The following is an 18,708-nucleotide window of genomic DNA, read 5'->3' as shown; positions in this document are numbered from 1 at the left end:
GTGTAGAAATGGGTATATTGTTCTCTGTACGTGGCGCTGTCAAAATAAGTTATGAAAAACTTGAGTGCAGTGCCACGTCGTCCTTGTCTGTCAAAATACCCGAACAAGTCTTTTACCAAAAGGAATGAATTTTATTGAGGTTGAAATATTGAATTTATACACAAGTTGACAGTCGTACAATTGAATCAATACAATCTGTAACATTCATAGATATCTGTAAATTGCATTCACATTGCTCTGTTAAGCTCACAAGTATTGCATATGTATATAGATGAAACATTTTGCACAGGTAAGTTCAAAAACTAAGCACTGTTTACGTATTTAGATTCCAAAGATTTAGACCGTATAGACATCATATGTGACGTAAACGCTTAGTGAAGATACATTGTACTTGCTTCCAACGGATACCTTATACATATTAAAGTTTTCGTAACGAAATCTAATTTTATATGTTTGCATCAAACATAATCATGTTTTGATATGAACATCATTTGTATATGTATAGCAACTCAAATTTATTTATTGCAAGTAGGTACATCTTGCGATAGCAATGTACAAAAAGCTTCTTATCATCCAATGTATTCACAGTTTTATGCATAGAATGATTTACAGGGATCCAGTTGTTTTTGGCATTCTATTCTTAAATTTCACTGTACCCAATATGCATGCAATTTCCAAACATTTTGCAGCAAGTCATTCTGAATCATTTCAACCATTACATCACCAACGCAGGCTGCCACTATCTGAAGTTCCACTTTATCTTAATTATTGTTATCAAAGAGAAGATATAGCCCTTAATTAGCTTGTTATATCCTATTCTAGCTCCGTTCACTCCTTTAATTTTGATTGGTCCTCTGCAGAATCACGTTGCCTGTAAGTGAACCGGAGCTAGAATAAGCCGATTCCAGGTTTGAATTGCGTATGCGCAGTGCGATGCATCGTGAGTAGTGTGTCAAAGTTGAAGGCCCCTGAGACTTAAAGAAAACACGTCTGGATATGTATAAAGCATGGTCTACAGAAGAACTGTTTACAACTTAGGGCCTTCACCTTTGACCTTGCTCATGTGCAGTTCAAACAGTTATACGTGAGCAGGCTTACACGATGGATTCCGGGCTAGCCCTTTTATGTAATAAAGTTGTATTGCAGGCTCACACCCGAGGGCTAATTACAGGTACATTGTAGAAATATGGGGAAAAGCATACACATGACAGTGAACTGTGACTGACTTTGTTGTAACAGTAGAATACTTACTAGTATAATACTAGTGTTGGCTATATGTAAACAAGCTGGGTTTGACTTCTTTTTTGGAGGCAGTGGAAGACGAAAAGCCCCACTTTTTCTAGAATTTGTGGGTTCTGTGATCTTAAGAGGAAAGCTGCTTTTTGTTCATCCGTGAATGTTTGAAAGTTTGGGTATTTTGTGATGATTTCTTTAAACAATTTCATATACCAAGGTCGAACTTCTGCGCTCGGGCCAGCAACTCTCTCGTGTCGCCCTTTCTCTCGAGAATCCCGCAAAAACATCCGTTCATTTCCGGCGACATCGGGAACTTGACGTACGTCGGATCCTGGCTAGTCTTGGCGATCGGAAGGGGCGAGGCGCGCACCTTAAACGGGAGGAGTCCGGGTGTCTTGTTAATCACTGGGTTCATTTGTTCCTGAGCTTTCACTAGTGCTTCTTCGTTCTCTTCCTTAAAGACGGAAGACGTGAAATACACGATGTACTTGACCGTGGGAAAGGCCATGGCGTGTTTTATGAGGTTCACCTGGGTTGACACGAGATCGCCGAGTTTTCCCGAACTGAATTTCTTGGACGAGAACTCACGAAGAATGCCGACGTCGGATTCGCCGTGGACGAGCGATTCCATCGGGTTGCACAGTCCGGATTGCGAGTTTGGCGGGTTTAGAAGAATGACCTGCAAGGAAATGGATAGAGAAAACAGCTTTAATGGAAAAGCAGGGGACAAACCCAAAAAAATTCCAATCAAATTTTCTTTGGTATGGAATAAAACAAGAAAAAATTGAAATGTTTTTCTTCACGTTGTAGCAAACTCTAAAAAGAACTTGTGTAATGATGAAGATACTGTATTAGCCTTAGACAAACAGTGTATGTACTGCAGTACCTCATACAAATGCTAGGTGACGCGACAGGACTGTGCTCTTGAACTACTCGATTTTAACAGAGTATGTGACAGCATGTTCTTCTATGTCCCCACAGATTCTTATTTTCGAAGCGTTCCCATCAGCTGCATCCGCAGAATCTACCTGTAGGTTCACGGGTCATCAGGCCGGAAATCCATGAAGTTCTCCTGCAGAATCTTCTCACGCTGCATGCCCATCTGTTCATTCATTCATTCATTCACTCACTCACTCACTCATTCACTCATTCATTCATGTATCGTTTAACCGATTATCCATCAGCGGAATCTACCTGTAGGTTCTGCATGCGCGGGTCGTCAGGCCGGATGTCCATGGAGTTCTCCTGCAAAACCTCGGCGTACGGCATCCCCATCCGTTCGTTCATTCGTTCATACATCCATTTTTGTCTTTCTTTAAATGTTAACCTATCAGCGAAATCTACCTTACAGTAAGGTTCTGCATGCGCTTGTCATCATGCCATTCATTCATCCATTCATTTATCCCTTCATTCATTCACCCGTGCATCAATTCATCTATCCACCCGTTGCATCTCATTCGTTCATTCACTCATTCATCTTTTAAACCCCCCCTCCCCTATATCAGCGGGATCTACCTAGTACCTGTAGGTTCTGCATGCGCGGGTCGTCAGGCCGGATGTCCATAAAGTTCTCCTGCAGAACCTTGACATACTGCATCCCCAGCAGGGAGATGGTGCCCCTCAGACTGCTCGCCTGTTCCGGGGTCCGCGCACCCAGGGCGTACACCTGTAAGATAACATCAAAACTTACTATCAACGTTAGATCTGAATAACTATTACAAGGTGTATTCTATTCGTCGTATGCACGCAGGAAAAAAATCAAACAAAATGTGTTGTCTAATGTGACCCTTGAAATTATTATCCAAAACACCATACATAGTAACAATACGAATTGCACATAGATCATTACATGATTGTGTAGTTAAAGTGTAATGATACATTGCGAAATACATTGTTAGTCATCAAAATTCATCAGGATTTGGACTTAAGCACTTGTGAGTCGTCTGAATACCTATAAATCCACATATTGTTGAGTATACTAGCAGCAATTCCGATGAAAATATTATCATCTGCTAGTATATGGCATAATTCCTGATAAGTAAATAGATCTACATTTTGTATATCTACCTATAATAACATGCATATCCCTAATAGAGAATGAACAGCTACTGCATTTGTTTCACTCACACTAATATAGATCAAAAAACATCAATCATTTTGCACGCAGTAGAGAAACGACTGGACCTACCGTGAACCAAGGGATATAGGGCCTTGATTCGGCAATGTGTTTCTTATGAAAACGGACATTGTAAGACAGGGAAAAGGTACATCAACAAGTTGAGTATGCATGATTCTAATCAGCTATCTTGGTGTGGTAATGTATCGATATGGCGGAAAGAAATCTCACATTTCCGCAAACGTTTTCGTTGCTGGGAAATACTTTTTCTTAACAGATGTTAAGTACCAAACTATTGCAAAAGAGCTTTCGGAATATCAGTCAGCACAATTAGATTTTCTTACAATATGCTGCCATTTCATTTCTGATATCAATGAAAGTGCATGGTACGATTCTACGTCGAGCTTTGTTTTATATTTTATGGATATTAATCTTTTAACAACCAAAAAATCTACGCAACGTCTGATGGTTAATGATGGCTTCGGATTCCCGCAAAAACACAGAAAAGTTGCGGTTATACGAATATCTGCATTCATTCATATCTAGACTACCGTGTGTTGCTTGTTTTATTCAGCAGCTGCCTAGCCTAGGTGATGCCTTGACAAAAAGCGCACGTATAAAGTGATATTTGTATTTGTGCGTCAAGCGGGAATCTTTTAATGTTTGTAAATTTTCTCTCTTGTGGAATGTCAGCTTCAATGTGTACGTGTACGAAGAAGCGCAAAAGTACAAACAGCATAAAGACAAATGAAGGAAGGCGTGGCCTCTGATCTGAACATACTTTACTAGCAGTGGCTCAGAAAAAAGGATAGTTGTCATAAACAGCCTCTCAGGGGTTGAAAAGTGACCGTGCCTGTTGCCCGAAGGATTGAAAAGTGAAAGTTTCTGTTACCTGAAATTCTTCCCTGTCCAGAAGCGCCCAGACGTGCGCGGCCAGGTGACCCGACCCCGCATGCGTGCAGATGACGTCACATCCGGAGTTGAGGCTGAGAAGAGACTTGATGGTGTAGGCGGGCATGGCGACCGACCTGTCCTGGAGAATCAGGCACCCGTTTTTTACTAGCGGGTGGTCTCGTAACCTGGAAAAGAGAAGGACGTTATAATTTTGGTAACACCACAAGTGTGGAGCCATTGTTCTGGATAACAAAACTCCCGTTCTTCACAAGAGGGTGTTCTCACGACCTGTCAAAGAAATGGAAATTATGATTTTGGTGTGGAGCCATTGAGAGCCATTGGCATGGCGACAGGTCTGTCCTGGAGGACCAGGCTTTCACTTTTCACAAGAGGGTGGTCTCGTATTTTGGAAAAGAGAAAGACATTATGATTTTGGCGAAGCCTCGGATATGAGCTCGTCATGGTGCTGAACTGCCATCCAATAGAATTTGTGCGTTCTGTATTTTTTCTGTATATCTATATAGCCAGTATAGCCGCCCATAGGTGTAACACATCAGCTTCTGAAGCTGTCTTTAGATATAGCCGATATAACCGCAATTCGGCGTAACACAGAGCTTTGCAAGCACGCGGCGCGACAGCAGCTGCTTATATCATGCCGAACGACCTTTACACATCTAACTTAAGGTACTGTTTAAGGCTATCTAATGGGGATACTCCTACAGTATTTGGTGGAAACAAGTTGAAAGGAAAACGAATTCTCTAACGATTGACATGGTTGATTTTGAGCAACTCTTTTCTCACCTCTCTTTGTTCTCCCCAGGGAAGATGAGGGTGTCCGAGAAGTGCAGCAGTTTCTTGTACACCTTTCCTTTGAACTCCTCATCGTCAGGCTCGGGCGCCTTGAAACCGTCCTCCTCCAGTCCCGCCACCACCTCCTCGAAGCAGGACTTGACAGTGTTGACCCAGCCGTACACGGGCAACTGAAAACGAAAAACATGTCTGCTATTATCATCCCTTAACTAAGACAGGGGCGTTATAAACTTTCTGCAGCTTATGATCCACTGCTCACCGAGTCACGTGTTCTGTCTACAAAACGTGACGTCACAGAAGCAATGGATTTCTCAAGGACTGGAGTTGGACAGTTTTTTCTGCTTTTATCTTCCCTTAACAGAGACGGGGGCGCCATAAACTTTCTGCAGCTTATAATTCACTTCTCAGCAAGTCACGTGTTCTGTCTGCCAAACGTGACGTCACAGAAGCAGTGGATTGCTCATTCTTTGAAAAGACTCGAGTTGGACAGTGTATGGATGTATGTGTGTATACGGCGGTCGTCCCTCGGTGACATAACTCCCTCGGCGGCGAAAGTCCCTAAGCCTACATTATAGAACCTTGGCCCGTGTAAAAAATCACGTAACACCCCCCCCCCCCCTCAAATATATACGCCGCCGTTCCATGAAGTCTGCGAAGGAGGCTAGTGTGTGTATGTGTGTGTTTGTGTGTGTGTGTGTGTGTGTGTGTGTGTGTGTGTATGCGCGTGTGTGCGTGCGCGTGTGTATGTATGTATGTGTGTGTGTGTGTGTGTGTGTGTTTGTGCGCGTGCATGTTTATGCGTGTGTGTATGTAAGTTTCCGTTTATGTATACTCGAGTATAACTGTACCTAACGTACCGTTCTGGCGTACTTGTCCCTGTTCCTGACGTTTTCCGGAAGAAGAGAGTCGATGGTCAGAATCCGGTCCCGTATCCTCAACCGGGCCAAGGTGGCATTCAGTCCCGTCTTAGCGGACTGTAAGGCGTCTTGGACCTCTTGGACCTGTTTAAAACGTCAATATATATCATCCAGTCATCCTAAAGACTGATATATCTCATTGCGATCCCTATGCAACCTTTGGTAACATAAATTCTCATCCAAAAATCAAACTTAGCTATACCGTTAGAAAGAAAAAGGCCTAAGGCTAAGAACAGCAAGTACAGTTTAACAATGTAAAACTGGATTGCATTAAGTCGTAAATTCTCAACACAATGTTGTAATTGTACAGATGAACATTGTAGAAGTACAAGTACTGAACAAATTAAGTAAAGCGTTTACCGCACATTCCTATGACTACATCAACTTTGAAGCCCTAACATGTCCAGAGAGTGCGAAATATAGAAAGTGTGTAAGAAAATGTGAATTTTCATCACTTCGATGTCAGATCGAAAATCGTTGTACCTTGTTACAGGTCGGCCGAAAAAAGACTCGGGTCAGCAGGTTTTTGCTAGGGTCGATCGGGTACCTGGAAACACACCTTTTTTTTTACCTAACTCGTTACAACCAAGTGCAGTGGAAGCATCCTCATTAGACAGCTTTAAACAATGCATGCAGTTAGATATGCAAAGGTTAGACGTGACAGGTCGTTCGGCGTAATATAACCAGCTGCTGCCGCGCCGCGTGCCTGCGAAGCTGGTGTGTTACGCCGAATGGCGGTTATACCGGCTATATAGATACAGATACAGATACCTCCTCTATAACTGGACCCCTTCGATGCCGCCTCGGTAGGTAAAACTTGTTGTTCATCAACACATAGAACGCCACGACAGCCAGACACATGGACTCCTGCGGCAGGGGGTTGCTCGACTGAAAACCCGATTCGATGATCACATCTTCCAGGAGGTCCTGATACTTCAGTGCGGCGTACGCCAACTTGAAGGTCTGTCTTCTCGTGTCTTCGTTGCTCTCATGGTTGATTTCTAGTGTTCCCTGCATGGATGAATGACGGAAGGAGGAAAGATAGGAAAGAATAGTTCAATGAATGGTTGAATGAATGAATCACATAATACAAATTAAGGATGAATTCTCTGGCAATCTGATTTGACCATCTATTCACTGTTTATCATTTCGACAGCGACCTAGCTTGCAGGCACCAATGAATCAGGTGAAAATCAGTATCCAGCTTCGGCTAGGGACGTCCACTGGGATGGTACGTTAAGCTACGTTTGAGTAGGGCCAAACCTCGAGCACAATAAAGAACCCACCACACTTATCGAAAAGAGAAGGGGTCCTTCCCAGTGTGCGTGGATCAAACCGTACAGTTCGGTCTTACGCAGCTTGTACTTACTGTACATAAATGGTATGTTACGCCTGAGGGCAGCTTACCGGTTGCGTAAAACAAACAAACAAACAAACAAACCTTTGGGTTGCCGTATCGGATGGATTCCTGGTCCGCAGGTCGTTTGCGGTACATCCGGTGGAAGATCTGAGAGGCGTAGATGTAGACTTGGTGAGGCACGATTCCTAAGGGCTCGTCATAGGTCGTCTGGTAGGACGACATGGTCACATCGAAGTCTTTGCTCCTTCTCTGAAATACAAAATAATGAACAGTTTACCCCTTGTCCTGCTGCGGCCATATATATGAATTGCATATATACCGTCTCTGAAATGCAAAAGAATGAAAACTTTAATAACCTTTTCGCCAGATGTTAATTCACATAGTCACTGTGTATACATTTGTAGTTACTGCGATTGGTAATTCAACATTTTTCAAAATGAGGTCTTTATTCCTTCACTGAAATACAAAGTGATGAAAATTTTGAGATGGTTTTCGCCAAATTCTAATTCGCATAGTTACGGCACAAAATTTGTTACTGCGATTGGTACAATGTAAGTCGATATGTCTTACATCGACCTTTATGCCGTATCTGAAATACAAAATAATGAAAACTTTAAGAATGTTTTCGCCAGATTCTAGTTCACACTCTAAATGTGACCCTGACATAACTATTCACCCCGGTCAACGCGTAATATCCACAAAGAAGACCGTCTGAAATTCGTTTGGCGAGCGATCCAAATCTGAAAAAACTTTACAACATCAACACTAAATTCGTCGCCTGTCATGCCCCTTCAAGCTAAGCCTACATCGAGGACCTTGTTAGACCTTGAGGTCTTGACAGATTGCTAATTGAAGACGACGAATAATGCATGTTTTTGTCGCTAACAATCAGAACGGCAAATAGAGTGCCCACTTGGCAAGTCCTTTTCAAGCATTTTCAATGCCTGACCTCGAAAAACGTGAGCTCAAAAGGTATTTGAGATAAGAACAGTGTTGCGGTCTTCCCTTCACGTAATATAAACACAAAATACAAAACGTTAACACGTGCTGTAACCAAAGTTTTAGCCTTTTAATCGTGTAGATCCCTTGCATGCCTCTCGATGATATGGTTTAAATGAAGAAAAGACTGAAATAAAAGTCTTTTTTCTCTAAGTCTCCACTTGACAAGTCCCTTTCAAACCCTCTAAATACCTGACCTCGAATGACGTGACCTGGAGAATGACAAACTGGTCCTTAAAAGAACAATATTGACCCCGCGTCCACCCAACCCTTCAAACAGACATAAACACAAAGGGCAAGTAAGCATATGAGCGATATTTTGTTTTGTGGTATAGCTGATCCCTTCTCATAACAGTTTTGACGATGCTGCGTCAATCCCCTATGGGCTATCTTGATCCTAAAACCGATTCTTGTTTAGAGCGCCTTTCAGAAGATGAGAAGTCATGTCCAATTGTCGTGGGTCTTTTAAAACCTTTAAAGAAAATTGCATCTTGTTCAAACGTCCGTGTTAGAATAATGATTCAGATTGGACCTTACAATACGCATTCTATAAACCGAGCACAAATAACAACAACCTGACCGAAGTCTAACATCCGGTTCAGAACAATAATGCAAATTTGACGTCAGAATACCGTAGTGTAAACAGCGCCCAACAACATCCAACTAACCATGGCTTTACATCCATTTTATAGACACAATTCATATTTGACCCCTACTAGTGTAAACACTGCACAATCCTGATAACCTGTTTATGTTCTTAAATCCGTTTCAGAGCCATGATTCAAATTTGACGTCGAAAAAACCGTAGTGTAAACATGTCACAAACAACAGCCACCTGCCACACAAGTAGCGCTATCCGTTAATCACCTGCTACAAGTGGACGTCAAGTGCCGAAATCCGCGTTAAAGCTTCGCATTCAGCCGGGCGTGGAAAAATCCACTCGTCACGAACCACTTATAAAACACATCCGTATTCCTGTAGGACTCTTACACACTAACTGAACATTACACTTTGTAATGTTCAATGATTAAACTTCATATATATATTAATTTTTGAATGACGTTTTGGTTGAATTTCTGCGAGAGAACTAGTTGAAGTAGGGAGTGTTTTGCAGTGGCAATCTGTTTGATCCGCTTGCGTGGTGTCCTTGAACAAGCGCTCGCTTTGACGTGGTTGATCAGTAATGGAAACAACCAGCGTAGCAACGCGCCCCTCCCCCTCCCCCTTCCCTAGTGTACTTCTATGTTCGTGGCTAACACTTTCCACCAGAAGCGGCTACCCCTAAGGCTAAGCGACCAAACTTTTTGCAGATCCTTTGACGAATTCTATCGATAAAGAAAGCATTTTTAAGTGTGTTTTGTTGCTCTTTAAATCATTCTTTTACATATTGCATTATATTTCAATTCTAGAATTAAAAAAGGGTTACACAAATCTAAATTTCGTTGTACGGTCGCTCAACAATCGCAGTCTAGGGCAAAGGAGTTCAAATCTTTTAGAGTTCAAATCTTGAAACACGAGCCACAAGTTAGCAAAACACGTCAAATTGGCACCAGCTCGTTTGTTACATGTTTACGTCTTGTAGTGACTTTGTTTTCTTGCCTTCGTGGCAACGGAAGAACACATTGTCGTCAACTAACACACATGTCGCAGTAATATATTGCCCAAATTGTTGCACGTAGTTTACAAATGGGTTCGGTGATAACATATCTCTATAGTATGGAACAAGGCGGTTCATAAAGAGATCAAAGGATAACGCTATAGACTGAACCTGCACTATAGATATGCGCTGGGGTAAGTATATATACACCAGGAAAACACACCTCACGCACGGTAAAACTTTTGACGTGGTAGCAAGATAAAGATGTGAGCAAAATTAATTTCTATGTCAAAGTAAAAGCATGCTAGGGGTTACGGACTGACTCTCTCTCTCTCTCTCTCTCTCTCTCTCTCTCTCTCTCTCTCTCACACACACACACACACACACACACACGCACTCACTCTGTCTCACGCTCACCCAAACACACACACACACACGTACCCGTACACTCACATGCACACACACGAACACACCATATAGCATATACACACATAAACATTGCTATTACCCTGTTAGCCCAATCCTTAGCAACGGCGAACACCAGTAAGCATAATGGACTTCGCTAGATTTATATTCCAAACTAATTGACTAATAAACCACCGGGTATATGCCTCTGATAGACCCATTACGCGTTGTGCAGAGTGCCTATTCATTGTATAGTTTCCGTATGGAATCTTGGTCAGATACGTTTGTCGGGAGTGTCATCATATACTGTAGCACAATCAGAACTGTGAAACGATAGCGTACAAAAAGAATAACACGAAATTAAGAATTTTCGAAATACCTGTCAATGCTTACCTCTCTGGCAACCCTTGTTTAGAGCAAATATGCTAGCAATGGATGCAGTTAAGTATTAAGAGTTAGAATTCTAGAGAGATTTTGAGCCAAAATGTACTCGTTAGCGTGTAACATTACCACTTCCAGACAGGTTATGGGAAAAGTCGCACTGGGTATCAAGGATCAGAGAAAGTCGGTTGGTTCTGTCACAGCTTCCTCAAAAACCTGGAGACATCAGAATTATACGACGACCCACCTCGACTGTGACTGCGCCATTTAGAGAAATATGCTGAGATCCTATGTTAAATATTAAGAGTTAGAATTTTGAAAGATTTTGAGCAGACACTTACTCGTTCACGGCTACTGTAAGTCCAGAGAGGTTGTGAGAAAAGTCTAGCAGGGTAAGGATCACAGAAAGTGGGAACTTTCCTGACAAAACCGCCGTTGTGGTCGGCAGGAAAGTTTGGTCAACAGTCGCGCCAGCCTGGCAACGGAGCCTCGCTAATGGCGCCGAATAGCGGCCGCATCAACAACTGATCAAACAGTTTGGGGCACAATCTGATATTTATCTCTCACCTTTACCCCTCTTACCCTTAACGGGAGGGTCGGGACGGTGTCGTAAAATATCAATCTGACAGATTACGACAATGGCAGGCGTGATTTACGGCATGCACTTGACTGTATTTCGCGGCATTATGAGGTGCGACGACCCGACAGAACTCGTTAAGGACAAAGGAGCGCTTTCAGGAGGTCTCAAAGGGCCTTTCAGTTGTTACAGTATTATAGGGACAAAGGTTTCTCGCTACATCATAGACTCAAACGTTTCTCTGTAAATCTAAGCTCTGCCAAGCGTTTGGCTCTTTTCCGGGACCAAAAGAATCAAGTATAAGAGTAATGCTATGTACAAAACCAAAAATTAAAACCAATACATTCTGGTTTTCTAGATTCAAATACGTCGTTCAGAAACACACGCAAATACATATTCCGACAGAAAACGCGCAATAAAACAACATTTGGTTGAATTAAAAGAGCTCGATCAAACGCGAACTGACAAACACGAGTTGCAACGTTGACGTTCAAACTGTGTGTTCCACTTAACATTCCAGCACATACAGTAAAATTAGTGCCCTGTTTCATAGTCTTGACGGACTGATCGCTTTTTCTACCCCCACCTTTCAACATGAATGAACCATCCCTGTTTAAACTACAGTATCAACTTCAGTAAAATAAATCATGACATTTTGCAGGTAAATTAAAATCGCTACATATCTCTGTGCTAGAGGAATGTTTATTGTCCAGACTCCCAAACTTATTGTTTTAACAGAGTAAAATCGATATATCAAATATACATCAATAAATAATAAGTTTTGTCCTTTGCTTGAGTACCACCAAAGGCACGAAAGCTTTTGAAGTATGTTGAATATGACAGGTACGATTATTTTTAGAAAAGGGTCATGTCTTTACTCCACTAACTGAAGAACAGTCATAAAATCAAAATATGAAGATAGTCTTCATAATTTTGAGTATCAAATGGTCTTAGTATCTGTATTATGCTAGGGTCACATTTCCTATCCGGGGCCCGGCCGGGGTGTCGGCGAAAACGAAAAATAAAAAATGCATATCAAGAAAATACACAATTTGTAGTTAGGAGTGGTTTTTTTTAACGTTCTCTGTCTTGTGTTGTCTTTTATATCATATTTTTCGTTCCCGCAAGCTGCCCGGCCGGGCCCCGGGTTGGAAATGTGACCTAAGCATAACCGGGGCCCGGTCGGGCTGTTTGTGCAAAGGAAAAATCAAAGTGTATGTCCATAAATTTGCACAAGCTATGGTCTTAAATAATTTTGTGTACGTTTTGTGTTTTTGTTGTCTTTTAATTATATCATACTTTTCGTTCCCAAAGACTGACCAACCGGGCCCCGGATTGGAAATGTGACCCTAGCTTTAGGAGTGCGATAGCAAGATATTAAAACCTAATAATATGCATTCAATCTTATAGTGAATTTCACTATAAGATTGAATGCATATTATTAAGTGAATGCAAATTGCTGCGTATCTTTGTCGCAACGGCATGTTAATTGTCAACGTCTCCGAACTTATTTTCTTAACACTGTAAAATCGATATGTCAAATGTCCATTAATAAATCATGAGTTTTGGCCTTTGGTGCTGTAGTTACATACCGCTGGAGTCTTTGAAATCCGTATTAGAAGTGACAGTTGTGGGTATTCAAGGAACCAATGGGGATGTAGAAACATGCTATGAGTTCATTCTTTTCAAAAGGTTTTGATTCAGACTCTGCTAATTAATGATACAGTAGTTGATAATTGATAAATATTCAAGCTTCATTCATGCTAGAAAATCAATTTTCTCAAAGTGTAATGTAAGTTTCGTAAGGGAGCCCTTAAACCTATTCTACTGCTTAGGTGTGTCTTGATATTTAGCCATTCTTCATGCATGGATGGATGGAACCAAATAAAGAATCTGAAATAATGCACTTCATAGCGCTCCTCCTACCCCCCCCCCCCCTTCACACATTTAGTATTTAAGACCAACCCCAGCGCATTGACTTAATGTATACATCAGTCCATAGCATTGTCACGTCATTGAAAGGACTAAACACAAAGTTATTAGGTTTAGACATTGGGCCAGTGCTTAATAACGTCAAACACTCAGCGTACACAACAACACGCCAGTTAATTATGTTAGCTTAACGCTCGAGTCACCTCATTCTAACGCCTTGTTAGTGCGACGTTCCGTACAACTAGTGCCGTTACATAGTTACACGCAAAATGGCCTTCGAAGTGGGTAAAACATACCTCTATCCTGTTACAAAGCGGTTCCCTCTTTCACGGTGTCGAATACGGAATTTAACAATTAGCGTACGCGGTGGGAAAGCCCACTTAATTATGAATTAAGGTTATGAATCTAATAAGAAGCGAAGGTTCGCGTGTTGCCGGCGACAAAAGGATGTTTTGCTAAGCCGGGTGGGGGTATGGAGCCACCGCCATAGTTACCGGGACTGTTGACGTAACGTTTAATCCCGTGTTTGTACTTCGGTTTAGAAGACAGGCGGGGTATTATACGCTCATGAATGGAGTGCCTTCGAGGACCACGTCTGTATGATAAGTCTACTCTGTCTTTTTTATATCTGTATAAGACTGTATGTGGCCTTGGATATATTTGCCCTCCTACTTTTCAACTCTTTCTCTGACAAGTACTGTTACGAAAACAGTCCGGTTGCCAAGTGGAAAAATGAAGGTGTTTCCCCTCCATATATGTAATGCCTCTTTTGTTTTATCTGTATGAGTAGTGTTCTTACATACTTTCACTACGATATGAACAAAAAGGGCAATCTTTTGTAAAAGCTATATATAAGGAGGCAGAATTGATTTCTCACATTTTAACGTTTATACATATGAAAAAATAGATTTTTTGTTTGAGCGCAAAAGTAGATTAAGTATGATTGCATCTCAACAATAAAGATCAGTTAAAGCTCATTTCCTATCAACTCAAGTCATCTCAAGTCTAAATTTAGTATAGTTATAGCAGTCAGATATAGAAAGATAGATCATGTCATAAAACAGGGGATTTAGTTGATCTTTTGTGGGTGAGTAGTAATCAATCTTTTACCAGATCCTCTGATACATGCTAGTATAAATAGGTCAAAAAGTCACATTCATAATTCATAGATGACATGCAACATTATCAATTGATCAGACAATTTGCCTTTGTGATGTCAAACAAACTACATGCTATTGGGATAAACAGACTTACAGAGAATTATTGGTGATCTGTTTTTTGGTATTGAAGGAAACGTTCCAATTCTACCAAAGGTTACACCTTATATATGTATATATGATAGTTATATCGCTGTCATTGGAAAATGATAGCAGCATATATTTGAATTGACGAACTTAAACTTGACTTACCGATAGTGTACTCGTATACATTTTGTGTTTGCGAAATTAAAAATGGGTCTGTCAATGGGAATATTACGGTTTTTAGAAAAAGCAATGTTGTCTATGTGTTGAAAGGAAATAGAGAACGAACATACCTACAGAGAAAATATCCTAGTTGCTTGTAGGTGACTCCTTCCGACTGTTGTCTTGAAAGCGCTGATGATCTATCTTGATTAAGTCCGTTAGACTGTAAGAACTTCGAGAGGACACGTTCACTCGCCTCTTGGGGCAGAAACTCTGACAGAAACGCTCTCACAAAACGCAGACAGAACCACTCGGCTGGTGGCAAAGCATTCTCGAAGCTCTTGTCAAGCGACAGGTTCTGGAGTTTGGGGTGCACTGCGTTGTATGGAGTAGCCTCTTGACAAATGCGTTCGCGTAGAAAGTCCCTCAGAAAACACACAGAGTACCACTCGTATGGTGGTATTGCACCCTCAAAAGGTACTTGTTAACCGGCAGGTTCTTTTACGAGCTTTGAGCGTCCCGTCTTGTATAGAGCAGCCTCTTGGCGACGAAATAGTCACTGAAAGCCCGAAAACGCACAAGAAACAACCACGAATCCCTCGAATGGTGGTGCACTGCTCTCAACATGCACTTGTCAGACGACAAATTCCTTTACGACGTGTTGACGTTCCGTTTTGTAACGACTGACCTCAGCGCTCGAGCACCGGGCTATAGGGCCGTGTCAAGGGATCAGGCAAACACGCGATAGTGCGTTTAACAAACAAGGGAGGCTCTCGGACCAGGCTTTAGAAACAGGGGAGGGTCTCCTAGGTCAACACAAGTCGTTTGCACTCCAAAATACCGTGACGTCGTGCAAACAATGACGTCGAGAGCACCTGAAAAGATTAGGACACCAGAAACACTTTGCTCTGTTTCCTGACCTAACAACCCCCCTGTTCATAAATGGCCCCGTCTTTGTTGCCGTCTGGCGTTGCGTGATATTAGCCGATTGAACTTTGTTTAAGGGGTGGTTTAGGGCTTGTTTTGAGGACATGTAAGAAACAAGGTTGCCGACAGGGGGTGGTGGCATGCCGATTATTTCGTTACGGTTTGCCGACCGTGACTCTCGGCGCTGAGTGACGAGGTGCAGTGACTGCCTAGGAGGCCCCAATGTTGTCCTCTTGGGGAAGGCACTTAACACTATTTTCCTCCCCCGACCCAGGTGAAAATGGGTGCCTAGCGTCAGGAAGGGATGATGACTGATGAAACCTTTATTGTACATATGTTTGCCCCATTGGTCTAAGTACAGGTCATACAAAAGCTAACACGTATACAAGCTGGTATAAGTAAAATAATCTAGAAGGCGGATTTTGCTTCTTTTCGCTCCCTTGCAATGATGGTATGTAGGACCAGATAGTTAATGACAAATTAGCGTAGATTGTGTTTGAGAAAAAGATATAAACAGGCTTTTCGTAACCCATTTATTGCTAAACAAGTGAGACCGTTGAGCGAATCCGTTTCAGGCAAAGCGAAATTAAGCGTGTGAAAATACAAATCCCCATACTTAACCACATTGCCGCAACGTAATCTAATTAAATGCTTCAGTGCCAACTAATAGATGGTGTTATTTGCTGTCCTGCTAAGTCTATTAAGGGTGAAAGCCGTTGACGTCATTAAGTTTTTAAGCTATTACAGGGAGCAGCAAAATTGGTAGCAATCTCCATAAGGTTTTATCTGGTTAAGAACACAATAAAAGAGCTTACTACGTTTCAGTGGACCCGTCTCTTAACTCTGGACTTATTAAGAGGAATGAGAAATCCACCGCTTCTGTGATGTCACGCTAGAACATGTAAAAGAACGGTGAGCGGTGGATCACACTTTGCAGAAAGTTGATGGCGGTGGATTGCTCATTTCTGGAAACAGACTGGAATTGGACAGACGAAAATTTGGGTAAGTCTAATTTCTATTTTGCAAATGACAGTCCAACTTTGAATCAGAATGACTTCGGTTAGGGAAGGTTGTATTGAGGTCACCTGCTGGCACCGAATGGCAGCCGCCCAGACCCTTGCGACAGTTCCACAAAGTGCATGTGTGGAGCAAATATGTAACTGTTCTTTATTATGTGATTGTAAAACCTGCAGCAATTCAGCACTGGCTGCCATTGCACGGGTAATTTCTGACCAATAAACCATTATTATTATCATTATCATTATATTTTGCCAACACAGATTAACTACCAAGTTAAGATTTTTGTCAGTTTATTCCGTCTGTTGTAGCGTTGCAAGGAGGACAGGTGGAAGTGGGGGGTCCGGAGGCACCGACTGCAGGCGCATGCGCACTTCGTGATCCGTGCGCGGACTTTTCCATCATGACGAAGGCGGAAATGAAGACGTTGAGAATTGTGACGATCATGACCAATCCTGTAGCCCAGTTGTTTGCCCTGGAAGCAAAACGCAACTTGAGTTCCACGACCTCATACCTTCGCCAAATGATATTGTCTTATCACAATATAAATGAAGTCCTAATTGGCATAATTTACACACCATTACGGTGGTCTTAATCATCGGGTAAAAAAATCATGAAAATTCTGTCACTGTTCTTTATTTACAGAGTATAGCATATCCGATATTGGCTGACGCGTAGCTAATTGACTATCAAGTCACACAACAAATGTTAATCACAAATTAAAAAAGGGATACAGTGACGATATAACAATCAACATCTGAAAAATGACGTCATTTAAAAATCAAGATCTAAAAAGTTCCGTTTTCCTGGATTAAAAAATCCCTCTTTGCAACCTTCCATGACATACTTTACAGAAGAGGAGATAAAACATATTTTCTCTCTGCATGCGAGAGTAGCTTGCAATATGTCATGAATAGTGCTTACATTTCTGCGTGCTTGTGGTGCGCCGGGTCCTCAATACTGTAGCGGGACTTGATAAACAACAGAATTCCCACAAAGATCTGCACGATGATCGAACACACCAGCAGGAACATGACGAACTCGAAGAGGAAGACTCGGCCATGTCTGCCCTTTATATCAACGACAAGGAGATTATTTGTTTGAGTTAAATGTATCGCGATCTCCTGTTACTTTCACAGTCAAACCTGTTCATAGTGACCACTCAGTGGACTTTAAAAATTGGTCACAGTAGACAGGTGCACATTCTATTCTTCGAACCGCATTCTATTTTACGAAATGAATTCTATCATTCGAAAAGAATTCTATTATTCGAAAAGAATTCTATTGTTCGAAAAAAGTTCTATTCTTCGAAAATAATTCGTCGATTCCCCGAATAGAACAGATATCTATTCTAAGAACACGGTTCTACATGACTGACCTCATACAGGACCAGTTTGAGCTGAGCGGCGTTTGCCGTCATCAGTGCCATGTCCATGAACCCCTGCGCCATGGTCTTCTTCTGGGTGAAGTTGTTTTTATCCAGTCCGCTCTTAGTGACGCTGGGACCCTTCATCATCGCTCTCATGTTATGGAATCTCTTTTTCTTCCCATGTTGGAGCTTCTCTTCGGGAATTAACTATGGATAAAGAGTTAGTAAAGGGTACATTCATTGGTTTATCCTACAAGATATAACGTTACCTTTAAACCTCAGTGCAATTAAGTGGCCAGTTATTCATAAGGAACACCTACACCTGGCCACTGTGACTACTTTCTGGTGGCCTCTAGATAATTTCTCCCATTGACACAAATCTTAAGAATCTACAGTCTACCTGTCTATTGTAACCATTTGACACACTTGGATGGTCACTATAGACGCGTTTGGACGTGTTAGTGTTAGTTGTGAAATCATGTGCGAGGAATTAGTTGTTCAACAACACTCAAATTTGGCACGCACAGCCGCCCCCACATCAACCGTGCCCTAATCCAGTGGTGAGTAAACCTAGCCAACCCTTCCCTTGGTATGGAAAGTAAGTCTTTTGTTTTCGAAGAGGCGAGGAAATGTCTTTCAGTGTACACGATTGTCATGTCTACATATAACTCTATGTCAAATGCAGAATTCTTCATGTTTTCAACTCATTATAGTCCTAAATAGATTTTATTATCAGCCATGGGTAAGATAAATTACAAATAAACAATG

At 41.7% G+C, this 18,708-nt stretch overlaps 2 protein-coding genes across 3 annotated transcripts; both read right to left on the bottom strand.

Annotated features, from left to right (window-relative positions):
* Positions 1-640: 640 nt before the first annotated feature.
* Positions 641-11,283, bottom strand: LOC136421440 (putative methyltransferase NSUN7). 2 transcript variants are annotated; one of them, XM_066408746.1, is made up of 8 exons: positions 11,057-11,283; positions 7,415-7,582; positions 6,745-6,984; positions 5,914-6,057; positions 5,048-5,226; positions 4,245-4,431; positions 2,759-2,902; positions 641-1,915 (listed from the first exon to the last, which is right to left on the bottom strand). In XM_066408746.1, the coding sequence occupies exons 2-8, from the start codon at positions 7,553-7,555 to the stop codon at positions 1,442-1,444; spliced, it is 1,509 nt and encodes a 502-aa protein (XP_066264843.1). In that variant the 5' UTR covers positions 7,556-7,582; positions 11,057-11,283; the 3' UTR covers positions 641-1,441. The 2 variants fall into 2 exon arrangements, with proteins under 2 accessions (XP_066264843.1, XP_066264844.1); XM_066408747.1 differs by having other exon boundaries at positions 7,415-7,577.
* A 4,787-nt stretch (positions 11,284-16,070) lies between these two features.
* LOC136422017 (ninjurin-1-like) lies at positions 16,071-18,141 on the bottom strand. The gene is made up of 3 exons (XM_066409627.1): positions 17,950-18,141; positions 17,496-17,641; positions 16,071-17,046 (listed from the first exon to the last, which is right to left on the bottom strand). The coding sequence occupies exons 1-3, from the start codon at positions 18,094-18,096 to the stop codon at positions 16,860-16,862; spliced, it is 480 nt and encodes a 159-aa protein (XP_066265724.1). The 5' UTR covers positions 18,097-18,141; the 3' UTR covers positions 16,071-16,859.
* Positions 18,142-18,708: the final 567 nt, after the last annotated feature.

Source organism: Branchiostoma lanceolatum, chromosome 16 (genome assembly GCF_035083965.1).
Source record: "Branchiostoma lanceolatum isolate klBraLanc5 chromosome 16, klBraLanc5.hap2, whole genome shotgun sequence".
NCBI classification, from domain to species: Eukaryota; Metazoa; Chordata; class Leptocardii; order Amphioxiformes; family Branchiostomatidae; genus Branchiostoma; species Branchiostoma lanceolatum.
Note: the sequence above shows the minus strand (reverse complement) of the source record. Positions and strands in the feature narration are given on the sequence as shown.